Genomic DNA, 19,274 nt, shown 5'->3' with positions numbered 1-19,274 from the left:
CTTTTGGAAAAAAAACGTGTATGAAGGGGTGTCGAAGATGGACCGTGTGTCTGTGGGTAAATCTGGGGTTGGGACAAGCACATTGGCGAAAGCAGAAGGAAGGAGGGACCTCTGAAGTGAATGTCCTTGCTGGATTGCTTCTGTGAAAGAGAACCTGAAGTTCTTTGAAGTAGGAAATGTGGCTAAGTGTCATGTGGTTAAGAGCCTGCCTGGATTTCCAGAAGGCCTCCGATGGAGTCCTGGCTTTCCTGGGTGGAGAGAAGCCCAGAGAACAGAGTTGCTCAGTCTCAAGAAGAGAAGGCCAAAGAGAGATCTTACTGCTTTTTTAAAATAGTGGGAGGCTAAAGAGAAGGTCAAGCCAGATCCCTCATGCAAATCCATAGTAATAGGTAGATGGTTTACAGATGCAAGTTGAAACATAGGGAATTCCAGTTAGATGTAAGGGAAAGCAGGAGGTGGTCAGGTGTTGGAGGCAGAAGAACTCAGGGAGGCTGTGGGATTGCTGTCCTGGGACATACTATCAACTGACCTGGGCAGTCTGATCAGGTTGGCCCTGCTTTGGGAAGGGTTTGGTTTAGCTGATAGTCAGGAATCCTGCCGACTGAAATTATTCTACGATTCTAGACTTGCAAGGAAAATAAGTAGCTGTGAGTTTGTCCTTGTGTGGACAGACATTTGATAAAAATAATAGGAAACAGAACTGGAATAAATAGTCTGGTTTAAAATAGTAATTATCTATTTATTACTTTCAAAATTAGTTGATTAAACACTTTAGCTGTCCAGAAGGAAGTGCAATAAATAATCTATAGTATATAAAGCTTCTTCCAGTATGGTGGAACTGAGTACCCTTATTTTTCCTTTGAGGAGTACTTGGTGTTTTTTAAACTGCTCTGGGTTGTCTTGTAATTGCTGTGAAATATTGTAGAAAGCAGAGAGTATATTGGTACATTGTAAGTACAAAGCACCGTTACAAAGCAATTGGTCTCAGCTGAAATCAGTTTATCAGACAGATTGCATGTTTTCAAGCCCTTTGCTATTATATTATCCCCACTTGAACTGTGCATTATAACAAGAGGCACCTGGTCCCAAGCTTCAGTTGACACAGCAAGTACTCATAAGGCCTTGATAACTCCGTAACAGCCCAGGACGCAGGCACAGTTACCATACCTGGGCTGGCTTTGTTGACCATGGCCGTGATATTTTCACTCTGCCCTTGGCTACAAAAGTGCTTCCACAGTTACGCTGTGTTGGTGAGTGCATGTTTGGATTGTCTGGTTCTTTGCCTGCCACTGGGCACTGCTGAGAAGCGTCTGCCTCCACTGGCTTTGCAGCTTCCCATCAGGTATTTATACACATGGATGAGATCCCCAGCCCAGGGAGGGGAAGAGCTTTGTCCACCCTGGGCTTCTCTGCTTACAGAGGGAAGCTTATGTGGTTGCGTGTTAACAGGGCAGGTGATGGGCGAGTCTAGAAAATGTCCTTGAAAAAAGCACTATGAAAGGGTAGATAGATCTAAATGGACTTACTGCAAATATTTGCTTTGTTGTATTTTATACTTTCAGCTCTACCTCCAAACTGCCCATGTTTATATTGCTGGATTTAGGTAGCTTTTGGCAGCATGCAGCAAAAGTCTGGTTCCACATATGCAGTGATAAGTTGTAGTTACTAATGTGTTGCTTCTGGAGCTTCCTGTCACGGTGAATGATTTGAAAATACAACTTCTTTGCTTGGCAGTGCTCTGAGAGGTGAAGTTAAGCTTTAGAAATAAAGGACAAATTTATGCATGTGTATATTAGAAACAAAAGGAAAGAAAAAGATCTCTCTGAAACTTATATTGCACCTGTGTCTTGAGCACTGGATGTAGTTCTGACCATCCCACTTCCAAAAGGATACACAAAATTAGATAAACCCAGGCCATAGGGAAAAGAATGGTAAATAGAGGAACAATTATTCACTCTTCGCAAAAAAAGGCTGATCAAATGATTAGGTAGCAGCTCTAAAAATAGAGTGAGAGACCTTCTTAAGGAATATAGAGCGAAACTGCAGATTTCATTCATGCGCAGTTCTGTGGAGGTGGAAAGTACAAATGAATTAAGAGATCCACTAGCAGCTATTTAATCCAATAGTCACAGTGAGGATTAATAACCTGGTAAACCCTAAATTACTGCCAAATGCAAGATTAATCTAATGATGACTTGTACTCACGCTCTTTGTAACACCCAGTGCTGATTATCAAGTACAAAAATCCCTGTGTCATCAGATCCACAGGAATATTTTTCTTAACAAAATGTTTCCTCACAGCACGTGTGCAGGAAGCTGCAGCAATCAGTGATGCTCACAGCACTGAATCTTGGAACCAGGACTAATGAACAGGTGTGAAGTTTCAGAGGAGCATGAACCCAAGAATCTGTTGAAGTTGTTGCTTTCCCTCTCTCCTCAAGCATAAGTGTCCTCCTTGGTCACGGGCTGTTGTTCAGGCAGAGTGAACTGAGGCAGCGCAGGGTGGCTGCAGCTGTGGATCTGCAAAAGTGTTAAGATATGACCAGGAACAGTGTGTTGAGGAGCCTTTGGGCTTTGTCATCCACTGTTGTTTAGGTCTGAAGTTGTCTGACAAAAAGGTGGGTGCCTTCTGAGAGTTCCTGCTTCAAGCCATGAGAGCATGATAAGATCTATTTTGTGAAACCATGCAGTACAAACGCTAGACTGCAAGTTTAGAGGCTTTAGTTATTATTTGGCTTCTGTTACTCAAAGTCAGTGGCATTAACATCAAGATGAAAAGTGGTTTACAGTTTACAAATGCAAATACTGTAGAGCAGTGTCAAAACAGAATTATCTGCCTTAAAGGAAACTTCCTTACTCTGAGTTGATCAAAATGTTAAGATTTGAACACATGAAGGGTACCATTTTGTGGTGCACAAAGTTATGTAGGCCAGCTTCTTTTTCTGCTAGTAGTTTGTAGAATTAGCATGCTTTTCTCCTGCAGACTATTACTTGCCATTTTATCAATGTTGTTCCTGTGAAATCCTTTGGCAGTGTTGGCTGTCAGCTTTAATTCTAGCTATTCTGAATAATTCTGTCACGAGCAAACTTTGACTGCTCCATTATCATTCTTTCAAAGCATTTATATCTGCTATTTAGCATATTTCTGTCAACACTGGTGCTTAGAAAGATCTATTGATGGGTTCTGTAAAGTGGCCATTTTTGCTATCCTTTGTTTTCCTATCTTTTAATCTGAAAACTTGCTTTATTATTGCATATCAACTTTTTAAAGAGCTAAAATGAGGGACATCATTATAGGATTTTGAAAATGTATGTGTGTTGCATAAATGTATGACTTCTAGCTGTGCACTGATGCCTTATGGGGCTCCAAGGAGTTTGTGAGGCATTACTTCAAAAAAATAACATCAGCCCTTGAATAGGCCCACCAGTTGTGTAGTGTATCACTGTCCAGTCTGGCACAGCAATCACGTTTAAGTGTGTGTAGTTTGTGTGTCACTCCAGGATTCTTTATTTTTCCCTTCTTAAATTCTACTGACGCTCAGATTAGCTTCATCAAGTAGCCAATTCTCATATGTAACTGGAGCTGAGGAATTTCATAGGATTTGGTTTCTTTACAGTAGACATTAGGTTTCTGTCACTTTTAACTATAAGAGTGTGTATTATTTTGTTATTTTTTTTCAGCAAGGAGAAATAACTGGATTGTCATTGACATAAATCATTGTCTTATGTGTAAAAACTTCTAACAGTTTTCAATGTATTTCTCCTCATACTGGTAATGAGAGAATCATTACCTTCACTGTCATCTTCTGGATCAAATAACATTTTGGTTTTTTAAGAGAGATAAACAGTTCCACTCATATAAAACACTAGTTACATACATAAAGTTATCAACTTCTTAATGTCATCCAGAACTTCAGACTGTGTAATATAGGATTGCTCACTAAAGATGCAACAATTATCCTTGAATTCAGATGTTGGGAAAAGCAAGGATTTGATACTAAAATTCCACCTTTTTGTGCAGTGAGCCCTGTGATAGTTAAAACGATTAATAAATCCTCCCAGCTTTACCAACGTTTTTGACAACCTTTATTGATACTCCATGTAGCTATTGGCACGATGACCATTACTGATGGGTTTAAGTCAGTTTCCATTTTAGTGAACTTTAAGAGATTATATTGAGGTTTCCAAACTGGGCAAGACATCTTTCTTTAGGCCCAATGTGGTTGTGAAAGGCCAGCAGAAGCAGTTCAGCTAATTTTTCAAATGACAATAAGAAAGAAACTCTGTTTATATTTAAGTTACTGTAAACTAGAACAAGAACAGATTTCTGGGCCTTGTATTGTGGAGGAGGTAAAATCCAAAATGCTTTGGTGGTGGTCCCTGTGACTGTGCCTCTCTGTGTGAGTTAATCCCACGTGTGTTTTGTGTGTGTCCCAGTGCTGGACAGGTATGAGCAGAGAGAAGGGACTGCAATTTTCCCTGAAAATTCAGGAAAAGGAGATTGCTGCGAAATCCTTGTTATTTGTAAGACTTTGATTTAGAGTTGAGTTGAAGGGACTTAAGCTAGCAAGATATCATCAAGGGGTCCAGTATAGCAAGTTAAGGATTGGCCAGTAAATTCTTGCAGTGTGGTAGTGACAATTTTTGATGCAGAGGATTGAGAACATAAATGGAAAATGCTCTCCTCTAGAGGTAATTCTCATTTTTGGGATGGCAACTTAAATGAGCTCAGTCATTACAATAATAATATTCATAGTTTTATGAGAGCAAAGCGAAGGGCACATCAATAATGGCATTCAAAAGAGGAAGAGACTGTACTGAAAAAATAGATGCACAAGTCTGTGTGGGCAATGTGAAGACAGGAAAAAAAAATGAAGAACTTCCTATTACCAAAAACTTACATTCAAGACTCAAGTGCAAAATAACCTAAAGCAAAGGAGGAATAAAAATTGTAGCAAGAGAACAACTTGTTTGAATTATGTGCTATGCAATGATCTGAAAATCAGCATGGAATGTGAAAAATGAAAGAATTAAAGGGAAATATTCAAGAATTGCAGGACCATATTGGACAAAATCAGAGCAACGCATAAAATTAGTAAAACAAACCTGAGGGTACTAAAATTATATTCTGGTATGTAAATTAATAAGCAGAAGGTCAATTAAAGAATTGGACTGCAGCAAGAGAAAACGCCTTGCCTACGTACACTGTGTGAGATGAATGGTTGGACATTAGCATTGCAGGGAGATTTCATGGAAGCCATTCAAACCTCTTTTGGGCCCTGGCAGGTGGTTGGGTTTGCCTTTGTAGGAGAATAGACTTAGATGAACCAGGAGAATTCTTGTGATTCTCTGATAAGGGTTTAATTGCATGACGCTGTACCTTTTTTTTTTTTTTTTTTTTTACCATTGAAATTCTTGCTGATCTATTCAGTAAGAGTTCACCATCTAAAGCTGTTTGAAGGGTGAATTAGGGCTTTGTTTTTTAGCAAGATACTGGCTTTTGAGTACTGTTTCATCGGTGGCAGAAGCTGGACAACCTAGAGCCCATGCAAGGCAAATAATTGTGGAATAAGAAAATAAAAGCATCTTCTATTCCTGCATGTGCCATGAAAGCTGAAATTCAACTAAGTGTTTAGGCTCACTTCTTTCTAGAATCCCGACTTGTGGTTTCGGTAAAGAGTTTGAGTTTTCAAGCACAGAAATCAATAGAAAGTTAGGAGCCCTGATGGGATTTAGGATTCTCAACATCTATTTGGATGTGCTTCAGCTGTCCGAATACCGCTTCCATTTAAATAAATCATTAATGCCTATTGATTCCAGTGAGGTAAGATCTACTTTGGTGTTCCCATGTGATTATGAGCAAGCCACAGAAAATCGACTTTTTGACTGGCATGAGTAACTTGTGCTTAGTTTCAGGCAGCTCTCTTCTGGGAGCAGTAAATGAAGTGTTACAGTGATGGACCATGGCCCAAGCTCAGCAGTGAGAAATGACGTGCTCTCTGTGGCTCAAATTCAGTCTTTGTTGATCATCTTTCATACAGAGATGTGTCTCTAACTTGTGAGACAACTGAGAATTGCACTTAAGAGCATTGTAGAAGTGGAATATTTCTAATGATCTAAATGGTAAGTGGAGAGAAAAGCATAGGAAATGTATGTAGAATGATATTGAGGGAAAGAAATGTCCATCCAGCCGTTCTGTAATCATCATTAATTTCTGCAAGATCTTCGTTAAACTGGCCCTCTTGACAGTTTCAACAGTCAGGATTACTTTACAGTGCTCTGATCCCAACTATTGACTTGCGGTTAATGCAAATGCGGTTAACGTTGCCTTTTTCATATGATACCGTCCAGTGCAAATCTTCTAGTGTCTTCGTCTGGTGCCTTTATAAATTTTTCTTCTGGCTACTGTTTTACCAGTTTCTGTGGTTGAGAGATACTCAGACACCATGAATTCAAGATCCCACGGTTAATCCTTCTTTGACAGGAGACTTGCTTTATACCTGTTGACTTGAGCGGCAGTTTTTCCACCACTTTTCTTGCAGATTACTCAGGTTGGGCAGGTGGTCCACAAGAGAAGGAATAAAATTGGCTGTGTAGCTTCTGTGATTAAAGGTGCCAGAGATTAAAGCTGATGATATAGTATAGTTAATATACTACATAGTATATAGTTTATTATCTGCTGTCAGTAGTTTCGATTTCAAGAGTCCATTTACTAGTGAGTAATTTGCTTTCATTAGTAGCTTTTAAACCACAGTGGACTGTTACGGCTGGAGTATCACTTATGCAGGGGCCTTATTTCTGTCATGTAAGCTTCCCTGATGGTGTTCCCTGATTTCCAACAGTGGTTGGTACCCTCTGTTTCAGAGGAGGAAGGCTAGTCATGGGACAGCCTTTTTTCTTTTCACTTTTGAGAGCCAGGTTGGGTGACATGATTAATTATTGACAAATTAAATTGATATCTGTCTATAGCTGAAAGTTAAGGAAATTTGTCATTAAGGAAATACATGTCAGCAAGAAGACTTTTTAGAACACAATGGGTATAAATAAGTTTGAATTGAGAACTTAGTAGTGTGGAATAGGCTTCTCAATTTTTTTAATAGACTAAGACAATTAAAATCCTTTTCACTAAACACAGAGCGAGGGCTTAATGACAGAAGTAGAACTCAGTTCAGAAAAGAAGACTAGTGGTAACATGAGTAAGGCAGAGACTGGAGGAATGCGTTCCACACCTGTCGTATTTTAAGGATTCACTTTAAAATGGGAGAGTTCAGCTTTTCACGAACCATAAAAACTATGAATTTGAACAGCATTGACCATTGTAGTATTGAAATGTTGCGATGACACCGTGAAATGTGTTTTGAGCAGAGTCTTCATAGCATAGTTACAGTTTCCTGGGAAAAGAGACAGGACTGTTTTGGTCAGGTGAGGAAAAGGTGGTGGTAGGAAAAGCTGTCAGGCCAAAGCTGTTGCCGACTGCCAGAGAAGTAGAAATGCTCATTTTGCTTGACATGACTTCCAGTGAACTTTGTCATAAAAAGCGGAGGGAAGAACGAAACATGACAGTGAGTTAATAAGTGCTGTTCATCCTCACTTCCACTGATGGCTCCTTGGCAGTGTTGAGCTCTTTTCTACCCTGGCATCCTGAGGAGATGTCAAGACTTCGTTTTATCCTGTGCCTGCCCCTGCCTGGACTGTTGGTTGTTGGGAAGATGTGTGTAGAATCTACGCTGGCCTTATCTCTGACACCTCTGCACAGTGATCAGTAGAAATCCTGACGTGCCCAGGAGGAGGTGGGTGATGCTGTCTCCATAAAAAGCCTCTCCATGGTTCAAGAGCAAGTGCCTGTGCTCTGTAGCCCCATGTTTGCAGCCTGTCCCCTTCCCTGGCCAGCTCAGCGGGCAGGTTCCATGTGTCTGCGGCACAGCGGGTACAGTTTGTTGGCTGATAGTAACCTGGAGGGGTGCGTGCATCCAGCACCAGCCACTAACTTGCTTTGAGCACTGTTGCTGCATATACAGAGCTGCTGAATTAAAGAAGCAGTGCTTTCACTGGAGTTCTTGAGAGAGATTTTTCAAGGAAAAATTATCCTTTACTTGACTGAAGCGACATGCAGATCATGTAAGAAGTAGCAATATCTGAGCCACTAAGTAATAGTGACCACAGCATAACCATGTTCTGTATCCTTAGGGAGGAAAGATGTAAGGAACTACAACAGAACTATATAAAGTTGTAGGGAGACTTCAATGGAGTGAAGTGCATTAACGAGGTATTTTAGTTACGGTATTTTTACTTTTTCTGACAAAGTAACATGGCTTTGTATTATATGGAAGCTATTTAAGGTTATTAACAGAAATCATAAAGAGATAAGAATAAAATTAGAATCAGGGCTATAAAGAATAGAATAAGAAAGGTAGATAGGTTACTTCTTCAATGAAGGTTACATTACCAAAGAAAGGAGAAGAGCAACAGCTGACAGAATGCAGGGAGAGAGAGAGAGGCATTAATGCAGTTGAGGTGGATTTCTAAGAATAGCTTTTCTCTATTCAGTGCTCTGAGATATACTGTGAAACTTTCACTTATTCTAAACAAAAATTTCAATACGGGGGAAATGTTAAAATGTAGCTACTGCATTTACAGATTATTTCAAAGTCAGTAAGACAGGTCTTCAACTGTCATATGGTAGTATTCTCTTGGATTTCTTGTTTTGTCTTAATAGATTGCATTACTAATTGTTTATTAATAATATGGAAATCACCATGCAGAAGCTTAAATCACCATTGTTAGAACCGTGGTTGACAGTGTATATGAAACAGATAACAAGTAAATATTTCATGAAGAGGGAAAACAATTCAAGAAATGAATATTTAAGTTGCATTGTAGAGCAGACTCTCTGCTAAGATATAGAGGATTGGTGTGCTGTAACTGTGTTTGTGTGGTTTGAAATGGGTGTGTTTCTAATGCTTGTTTTTCAAGGAATAAAATATCTGGATCAAAACATTCTCATTTAGTATATTAAAATTATCATTATTTATCCTTTTTACAGGGACTAATGCTATCAGCTGTCACACTTCTATTATGGTTTGGATTTTGAAGCCATGCAGTGGATCATAAATCCATTTGAACTTTTTGCAGAAGCAGGGAGACATACGCTTTGTAATGTTAATGACACTGGGATGGATTTTGTAGCTCTGCAGTTCACTTGAAGTTTTTGTGTTTCCTTCATTACTAGAATAAGATTGTGAAGTGGCAAAAAAATATTCTCTTTTGACTTGTGTTGTATAGTTGGATATTTAGACAATATCTAGTTGCAAAGATGACATGTAAAAATATTTTATTTGTTTATACTGATTGGATTTAAGATGAAGTGACAAGAATTATCATTTAATGCCATTGTGTGTTATATTTTCAATTTTGTCGGCTTTATTCGGTTTACAATAAAAAGTTAATCCTGTCAGCTTTGCCGTTCAGGTAATGGCAGGGGCTGGCAGAAAGAATAACATGCAATTGCTGCCTTTGGTTCTGCACTGGCTCGTGTCTTCGCTGAGCCCTTTGGAGCCTTTGGTTGTGGAAGGACTTGCTGAGAGTGGCAGCACATGAGGCAGCAGGTGCCCCAGGCAGGAAAGCTGTGCTGGCCCTGAGCTGTGTGGTTTGGAAACCCCTCCTGTGTTGCTGCAGAGAGATCACGATGTATCTGTAACCCAGGTGACCCGACAAGAGAAGCAGAGAATTAACCAGCAGCGGCTGTGGAACTGAAGGATGTTCTTCGTCTTGTTTTGCGCACAAAATTAAAAACGCTTGGCATGAGTCCTACATCATTATCACTTCTGTATCACACTTGCTCGGTTGTAAAAAGATGAAAACTTTCACAAACTCCTGGTCTGATGGCACTTTACAGCACAGATGAGTTTTTTTTTACCCATTTCTTCAAGAGGCAGTCTTGTTCAATGCATTCTTGTTGTTCTTGTGTTATATACTCTTTCATATGGATTATTGGGCTGTAAGTTTAGCAGCAGAAAAATGTTGATATTTTGACATTAAAAAAATGGGTTGTGTTAATTTCTTTTGTTGCTTCATTACATTACAGGTACTGTAAGAATTGAAATGTTCAGGAACATGCAAAATGCAGAAATCATAAGAAAAATGACAGAAGAATTTGATGAGGTATAGTATACAAATAGTTCTTTAAACATTTTGAAATATATTGCAATATACTTTTGTTTTAAAATAAAGATGATGAAACCAGTTTGAGAGTGTAAGATGTAGTATTGCACAAAAGCATGGGGTAGGCTCACATGTGGTGGTGTCAGAGAGCCCAGCCAAACCTGACTCTACAAGAACCAGCTCGGTCCATGTTAGTCCTGGGCTGGATCCGCATAGACTGTCATATACCTTGTGTGGCTTCAGGGGTATCCTTGTCTGGCCACATCCAGGCTATCAGGTTAATCAGAGGAGGCAGTAGGAACTGTCGGAAGTTTTCTCATCCCACTGAAACTGGTGGTGTTATTCTGGATTCTGAAGTTCATCTCTTGGAACTGCCGTCATACAACTGCGAACTCATATTCCTGAGACAGGACCACAGGCTCTTGCAGCATTCTGCTCTGTTTTCTATGTGCAAATTGATGTTTCGTTCATTTGAAACAGCAATTTTAAACAGTAACTTGATCTGAAAATTACCATTTTGAAATAGTATTACAGAAAGAAATAATCTTTCAAAAGATCTAAACATTTTGTTTGAAACAAGTGTATTACAATTCAGATTTGGCATCTTCTGTCAAAATAAAAATGTTCCTAATGCTGGATGCTTTTTAACTTTGAGATTTTTGAGCTGTGTTTTCTTTGATTTTTTTCATGCATTAAAAACTTCAACATTCTGAGTGTTCATTTTATTTAGTGAAGAAAACAAATGCTGAAACATGAATTTTCTGTAGGATAGCAGTGTCTTTTTATGACCAGTTTTAAATGGAATGCCGAGGCTGTGATTCGAAAAGTTAAGCAGGAAAACTATGAATGTGAGTACTGCTTTTTTTCGGGATTTACTTCCGCAAGATTTCCACCTTGTTCATGGCCTTGAACAACAAAATGTTTTAACTATGCACTTACCCTATGGATGCTGCTTTTGCTGTACTCAGATATTCAGTCAGGGCCTTTGTCTACAGGCAGGATAGGGTGCAGTAAATAAAATTTAGGTGTACAATGATGAGCAGAGGATTGTATCAATTCATGCTACGTTCTGGCTGAATAAGTTTTGCTTTTTAAACTATCACCCAACCCAAGTTAAAAAAAATGCACTGACTTTTTACTAATTTGAAAACAGAACTGGATGTTGCCTTTAGTCTAGCCCCATTGTACAAAACAGAACGGCTAAGGCACTGTCGAAAAGCCAAAGAACGTTGATTTTTGCCTAAGGGAGGATTGGCCCACAGCTGATGTGGAAGGAAGTATTTATAAAAAAACCCTTCTCAAAAACTGTCAAAGATTTCATTTTGGTTTGGTTTTTTTTTGAGAAAATACCTCTCTTCCTTCCACACAGTATGAATGTACATGTCAGCATCATGTCTCAAATAATTAGTTACTTGTACATAAGCTGGCTCTGCAGCCAGCAGAACCCCCAGTCACTCATCTGTGACACAAAAGATTCCATTCTAGCTTCTGTCTTAACACTTGGGTTTGTCAAAGCATTTCTGGGTTTTAGTATAAAATTTTCTCAGTAAAGCACCACCATTTTCTGTACAGCCCTCAATTCTTCATTCTCAATACCACCTGTAAAACCTCTTCAGTACACCAAGCCTCCCAATATCCATTCCCCGTGTCATCTTGAGACAAATTGCTTGGGGCTGTTGCCACCAGAACATTTCCCTTGCCCTGCTGTCTTCTCCTACCCCTAAATCCCATGTCAGTCTGTGAGAAGGTCATGGTAGAATGGTCACTGTGTTGTGAGTGAAGGAGAAGGAGGAAGTTGGTGATGCTCTTGTCAGAATAATTAGGACAGTCTTATCAGCATTCGTTGTAATCTTTAGATTGGCTTTCTCAGGTGGAGACCATCCACTTGTTAGCATGTTCTTCTCCTTGTGTCAAAATGTACCTACAACAGACCTGGCGTTTTATCAGACTAGGGTTGAAAGGAGCTAGTGCACAGTGGTACAAAGTACCTGTTATCATATTTGTGACGTGATTAATCATTTCTACAAATCTAGAGCTAATAGGTAAAAAAAAATGCGGTATTAACTAGGGGAAAATCTTGCGTTAGCAATTCAGTCACACAGTATGCTACCCAGAAAATATCTGAATTGCCATTGAAGATGTTCACATTTGCTGCTTGCTTTACTTTTTCAGGATCATCACATTGTTTCATCAGTGCTGCATTAATCAGCTGGCTGCTGGTCTGAATTTCTGCATTTATAGCAGGGATTGAAGCATTGATTTTCTTCATCATGAGTGGGGGAATGTTTGTGCAGGACTTAAATGATGGAAATAACTTTGTTCAGTGCTGCTGCAGGTTCAGTTTGAGACAGGGAATTCCATGGGTATCCACCTGTTGCACTGTTTGGGTGTTTGGCTTATGAGGACAGGCATTTTGTAGGTGAATTCCCTCATAATTCTAGAGTTGGCAGGTGAACAAAAACTGGGTTTGGTTTGAGTTTTCTAACCATTGGTCTGTTAAGGGTCACATGTCAGTGTCATTGATATATCACTGTATGTGAGTAGTTACACACAGCACCGGAGTTGCTGTCAGGAAAACATTGAGGAGAACGCTTTAACATTTTGATTTCAGTCTTAAATTTAAATAAATTTGAGACTAAGGCAGGGCTTGTATTTACACAGCGAGCACTGTACCTTGCTGAAATTCACTGCTAAGGGCATTAGACATAAACAGCCAAAGAACACTTGGAAGTACATGGCACAGCTGATGATACCGATACCTATTGTAGACTCTGTTTGGGTTTCTACTCTGTAACACTTTGGGCCGATTCACAGAAGCTCTGAGGACTCACAGCAACAATATTGCTCATTAAGATAAAAACTATTGCTCGTTAAGATAGTGTTGATTTGTTCTGATGAATGAGACAGTAAGGTCATTAAGAGTGCCTTATAATTTTGTTTTTTTCTAACATGTGAGTGCTTGTCTTTGCAATTTTAATCGTTATTTTAGCATGATTGAAATGTGTGTGATTTGGTTGCATTTGGTAGATGAGGGTTTTGCTGCAGGGGAATATGTTTTATGAAGTTTAGGTAAATGGTTATTTGATTACAGCTCCTCTGCACTTACGTTACTGGCTTTTGTGGTTCAGTCTGGGGAATAAAACAAGTCCTGAGAGATTAAAAGTGCTCGTTCTTCACAAAACCACAGAATAAATATGTACAACTGGATTTCACTTTGGTACTACTGATTTCTTATCTTTGGGGAAAGATTCAGGATGGACCACTATTGCCTTGATGTTTTGGATAATCTAGCATTGATTTACATATTAGGTGACCAGGCAGATTTGTATTTAGTCTTTTTCACTGAAAGGGGAAAAGCGCATTTTCTAATTAGGGGGCCAGTATCACTGAAATGCAATATTGTTTGAAGTGAGAATATCAAGAGCAGACTTCAAGAGGGTTTAAACTTAGCTGAGTGTTCACGTGCTTACTCCGATCTTGCAGCTATTAGTATCTTTGGAAGGTGTGGTGTATGAAACTGCCTGGGGTATGTGAATCTGTAGTAAAATTTCCATTTCTTCTATCAGAAGGCAGGTTTCACCACTAGAGAAAGGGTAAGTTTATAAGATCAAAAAATGGCAGTGTTTACTGCTTGATAAGATCTTAATTGTGGACTTGAGTAAAACAAAGTTTGTGTGGGTGGGCAGCCAGTTGGTTAGAATATTAACATGGAGTTGAAGTGGGGATGGAGAATGACACAAGCCTTCAATTGCACAAGCCTTTCTTTAGGTTTTGACCTTAAATACTTTGAAATATTTATTTCTTATCCTTTCTCTCTGCTTCCTAAACCAGGACACAAGGAAAATAATTGAGTCTTGATGCATATTTTGGACTATACTGAGTTAATATTGCAAGTCTAGAACAGTTACAATTAAATCTTTGTAAAAGTGGTTTCATGCCAACAAGCTTCTCTGTTTCTTGAAGAATAACGTGTTGTTTGTTTTTTTCCTTCAAGCCAATGGAGAATAACAAAGATAGTGTTTAGCTTACAAACTTAGACCATGATTGCTGCAACATTAAAAGAAGTTAAATGGGGAGGCTTTTAATACTTCATAATTTCATTTTCTTGTTCTTCAGGACAGTGGCGATTACCCACTTACTATGCCTGGGCCACAGTGGAAGAAGTTTCGATCCAACTTCTGTGAGTTCATTGGAGTGCTCATTCGACAGTGTCAGTATAGCATCATCTATGATGAATACATGATGGACACGGTGATCTCTCTTCTGACTGGTTTGTCAGATTCCCAGGTCCGGGCTTTCAGGCACACCAGTACGTTAGCTGGTAAGTAAGCTAGTGCAGGAAAGAGTTGTGGGTTTTTTTTTTTTTTTCAAAGAAGTTGCTACTATTTAACCACTTTGAGAATTACTCCTAATTTTGATTGAAGTGGAATTTGACCACCACTGAGAACTCTGGAAAGCTTGATCAAATCCAGGTATAATGTATGGTTTAACTCTACTTAAAATACACTTTTTTGTTTGGAAAGGAATCTGCTGAGGCACTTAATCGCAGAGATTTCTGTCATATCCGGAGGCCTCCATTGAATCCTGTGAATCAAAAGTGACATGCCTATGTCTTGTATTTTGTTATTCGCTGTTCATTTGTTGTATAGAATGTTGTTGTAATTCTGTATTTTAGAGTACAAATTGAATCTAAATAAGTGTCAAGAAAATTACATTATCAAAGAATTTCAGTCCACCAAAGAAGATCTGTGCCTCCTCTCTTGAGGAGCATTAGGTTTGGGAGTACTGGGCCATAGTTGTAGGTCTCACTTTCTCCTACCTCCAGCCACACTACACCTTTCAGCACAGCTGCCTTCCTCTAAGGAAAGCATCGGGTATGGCATTAGATAGAAACAGACTTTTCTAAAGAGTATTTCATCAGACCTATGTTAGATATCTCCAGTAAGATGGATGAATTGCTGTCTAGAAGTGACTATTTTTCTCCTGTTACAAGGCAATACTGGACTGACCAGCTTGGATGGAGGTGTCTAAAGCTTGTTATATCATTCTGCTCATCTCATGTACCGAAATATATCTTCTTGGAAGATTCCCTAGATGTTCATAGATCATGCCAAATATTTGTACCCTTTATAGGAGACATTTGTCATAATCTGAATATTTCTACTGCCAATATTTGTTCCTAATTAAGTTAGTCTTTCCGCAGTCAGACTCTTACAGTTTTGTTCAGGTTTCCAAGTGTAATACCCAGTGTCCAGCAAATTCAGAATTTGTTTAATATTTCATCTCTTACTATTAATCTAAGTAAGAGGCAAATTTCCAATGGTATTGAAAAACCTACTCCAGATTTTATTGGAGTTTGATTTTAAAATTGAAAACCGTAACCTTTAACTCACAGTGACTGAACTCTTCTGAAAACCTATCCTCTTGCATTCTTCACCTTACTCAGTAATGGGATGATAAAAACATGAATTATGCAGGTGCAAGGTTCCAGGTTTAGAGTTTGCATTTACAAATTCAGTAGTCAAAGTTGAAGACTATTTGAGCTACACAAAACTGCTGGAAATCTATGCCTGTTATTTAAACTGAGATGGAAACTGTGTTCCCTTCCAGCTGATGCTGACTTCTCTTCAGTTCTAGGTGATTTTGATTTGCCTTTTGCTTAGATTGCTGTTGTTTTCTAGGAGATAGATGTGGGAGTGAGGATAATCACATATGCATTCTGGTCTCTTATTTTGATTGATTCATCTTTGTGTGGGACAAATGTTTGGGGCACTTGATTGAAAAGACAAGTAGCAGCACCATACATTAGAGGCATTACCTGAGACCTGTGCTATCCCGAAGAAGCAGTTGCCATCATTTGGAATGGATTATCTTGCTAAAAACTTCAACTAAGGATAAGCAAATGTGAAGGCCAAAGTTCATCACAAATAGTTGCAGTTATTTAAGCCGTTGCTGGCTTTTTACGTTAAATGTACGTGTGTGTAGTGCTTACATTGGGAATAGGAGCTGCTGAAGATGATTTTCCAGTGAGGATACATGCCATTTACTGATTTATTTTAACACAAGAGAGCTCTGTGTTGATTCTGCGCATCTCCTTCAAGCTAGTTTTTGCACGTTTAATGATGTTGCTATCCTGTAGAGCGGAGATCAGCATGATGCTGTGGAGCTCAGGCTTGATAAAGATCATGAAAATCTACTGGTAGAATTTCATTTATTCATGAAGGAGTGGTTTTTGTGCTCTTTGTTTTCAGTTTTCCTCTGTGGTAGACAATTTGAATGAGAAATGATTCGCTGTAGCAGGAAGCTAAGGCAAGAAGTACACATGGGTGCTTCTAGAGTTACGAGCTTTGAGCAATAGCAACATTAGACAGGGCTACCATAAGAGCAGCTTCACTTCTTCGTTCCTATTGTTGCTTTTCTACCTTGAAGACAATGCCAGAGAGGAGGTCATAGTTTGTGATGTAACCGCACAGAACATGGGAAAGACCTTTGTTACTGTTCTTGTAAACATAAACTAAGACAGAAAAATATGCATGAACAATATTAGATCCAGCATATGTGAAAATGCATATAAAGGGGTACGTAAAGTGGTAATTGTATTTTTGTACAACTATACACTTGAATTCAGAGCAATGTCAGTCTTACTTTAAGAGAAGCAGTGCTGTGGTCCATTGTAAACTGAGGAATCCTCAATAGCTATTGGTGAAGAGTTACCCGTAGTATGGAGACATCTATAATGATACTTAACGATTCTTAGCAGAGAAATGCGTGTAACTCCACACTAACTGGCTCCGTGGCGTACACTGATCCTGCAGATTCACGTGCTTGCTCACTGACCTTATGTTCTCAGAACTTGCATAATTTTCTGGAGAAGATGGCAGAGAATGTTGCCTGGAGCTCCACACGGTATATATGTTCTCTTTTCTGATTTTTAGGTGAGCCAAGTGACCTGGGTATTGCTTGGGTGGGATGTGCCTTTCCATATGGCTTTGTGTCAGGGTTGAATTGGTAATTTTCTGCGAGTATGGATCTGCTAAGGCAATATTGAACTCTGACTACAGGTAAAGAGTCATGTTTTGTCTTCTCTGCCTTTGCAGCTATGAAGCTTATGACTGCTCTTGTGAATGTTGCCTTAAACCTGAGCATTCATCAGGATAATACACAGAGGCAGTACGAAGCTGAGAGAAACAAAATGATTGGCAAAAGAGCTAATGAAAGACTGGAGCTGCTGCTTCAGAAAAGGAAAGAGGCAAGTGAAAAGATGATTCTTTTTTTTCCTGATTCCTTCCCTCCAGCAGAAAGTCCAGGGTGGTTTGTGACTTCAAATTAGTTTTGCAGTTGCGTTTGTGTGATCTCAAACATATTACTTGGGCTATATTTTAAAATCTTGTGTTAACACCTTGAGTTAAGTTTGTGTGCTGTTCTGCACACACAGGCTAATTTTGATTCTTTGAGTTGTCTGTATAACCAGGCAGGAAGAAAATCGGTCTCAAGCTGTTAATAGTAGCTGGTTTGATTATGCAAAAAGGTTTTGAAAAGAGGATCACATGTAGTCCCTCACTGCTCTGCCCATTTCTGCCTTTGATCACTGCAGTTATTACATAGTGTCTCATTAGTACTTTTTTTTGTAGCTACTCTCAAGAAACACTGGAGTGGGGGCTGGTCTCAGGGAGAAGAAGCTAGGGCGACATTAAAGTTGCTTTTAGTAAGTACCAGTCTGGCATTAGGTGAGCAAAAACCTTAGAAGGTTGCTGTAATCATCTCTAAGTAAAGTATTATATCCCAGGAAATTCAGTTTTAGCATTGTACTCAAAAGAAATCTAAAGATGACAAGTAGAAAATTATTACATATACACCCAAACAGCCATAATCTGTAGAGGTGCCATGGAAGACTCATAAGATTGACTGAAAAGTTGAAGTATATATGACTTAGATTTAAACTGATTAATTAAATATATTGGTTTCGAATATATTTTCTCCACCACTGTTTTACTCTATGGCAAATTAAGGATGTCTGGGTGCTTTACCCATATGTACCTTGGATTCCTTTAGGTATAACTTGGTCTCAAAATTGCTTGACTTCATAGTCCTTGTCTGGGGATAATTACAATCATGTCTTTTTATTTTTATTTAACCTGTATGATCCACAACACAATTTTATTTGGCTTTCATAAGTCTTAAAAATAATGCGTTAAGGTACAGAGCAAGAATAATCTCTGCTGCCCAAACTGTGGGAGAAGCATTTAAAATTAAATATTATATTTCATGTCAGCCTTAAAGCATTTTAAAAAATAGAATTGCTTTGTTAAAATAGCTGGAGCAGTTTCTATTCCATGTTTGCCAAGACGGACAAAGTCACTAATTACACTGATTAACTTGGATTAGCATCTCTGTGTCCCTGGACATCCTCTGTACTCCATCCTTCACCTGTACTTTTCAGCGTCTCTTGGACACACCGTATATAATTGCACATGGGAGGCTCAGAAGCAGCAATGCCCAGGCGAGCAGGGGGCTGGGAAACCCTGAAAGAAGAATAAACATTTGGCAAACCTTAACTTTTGATAACGTGTGTACAGTCTCTGATATCACTACTCACTACAACTAATCAAAATGTTGCGAAAAAGTAAGGCGGAGAGGAGTGGTGGTGATTGAGTGTGCCCTCAGATACATGGAGTTAACATAGTAGAGGGCCTGTATCAAAGAGATTTATTAGGTTGAGATGACGTAATGGCTCTGTGTAAGAATTCCTGACCTAATGCTGTATATTTCCAATGTTTAAATATGCTGAATTTACAACAGTGTTTAGTGCTGGCACTTTCTTAGTTGATTCTTTTGATGTAGTGCCATCATCATGAACCCTCACAGGCACGTACCTGGGCATGTGTTTGTCTTCATGAAAGTTATGTAGGTACAGTTTGCAAGCTAAGTGGCAAATTAATCTGGAGTAGAAGAGGCAGAACACTGAAGTTTTTCATGTCATCTACATGCCTCATGTGAGAGCACTGCGTGAAGGTCTGTTCTTGCCAAGGAGATTTTTCAACTGAACTGGGTGATTTATGTAACAGTCTGCCACAAAGTAGAGGGAGATGTGTTTTAGTCACTGCCACTAGTCA

General features: G+C 39.0%; 1 protein-coding gene across 2 annotated transcripts in view; it reads left to right on the top strand.

The window, feature by feature from the left end:
- Nucleotides 1-19,274, top strand: part of STAG1 (STAG1 cohesin complex component) — a 177,794-nt gene that overhangs the window by 85,781 nt on the left and 72,739 nt on the right. For both annotated transcript variants that reach the window (XM_065844443.2, XM_071812389.1), the window contains 3 exons: nt 10,085-10,161; nt 14,278-14,482; nt 17,259-17,410. In XM_065844443.2, coding sequence (XP_065700515.1) covers nt 10,085-10,161; nt 14,278-14,482; nt 17,259-17,410 — 434 coding nt within the window. The remainder of the gene's footprint in view (nt 1-10,084; nt 10,162-14,277; nt 14,483-17,258; nt 17,411-19,274) is intronic.

This window comes from Patagioenas fasciata, chromosome 9 (genome assembly GCF_037038585.1).
Source record: "Patagioenas fasciata isolate bPatFas1 chromosome 9, bPatFas1.hap1, whole genome shotgun sequence".
Classification (NCBI taxonomy): domain Eukaryota; kingdom Metazoa; phylum Chordata; class Aves; order Columbiformes; family Columbidae; genus Patagioenas; species Patagioenas fasciata.
The sequence above is the reverse complement of the archived record's forward strand: the minus strand, read 5'-3'. Positions and strand labels throughout refer to the sequence as shown.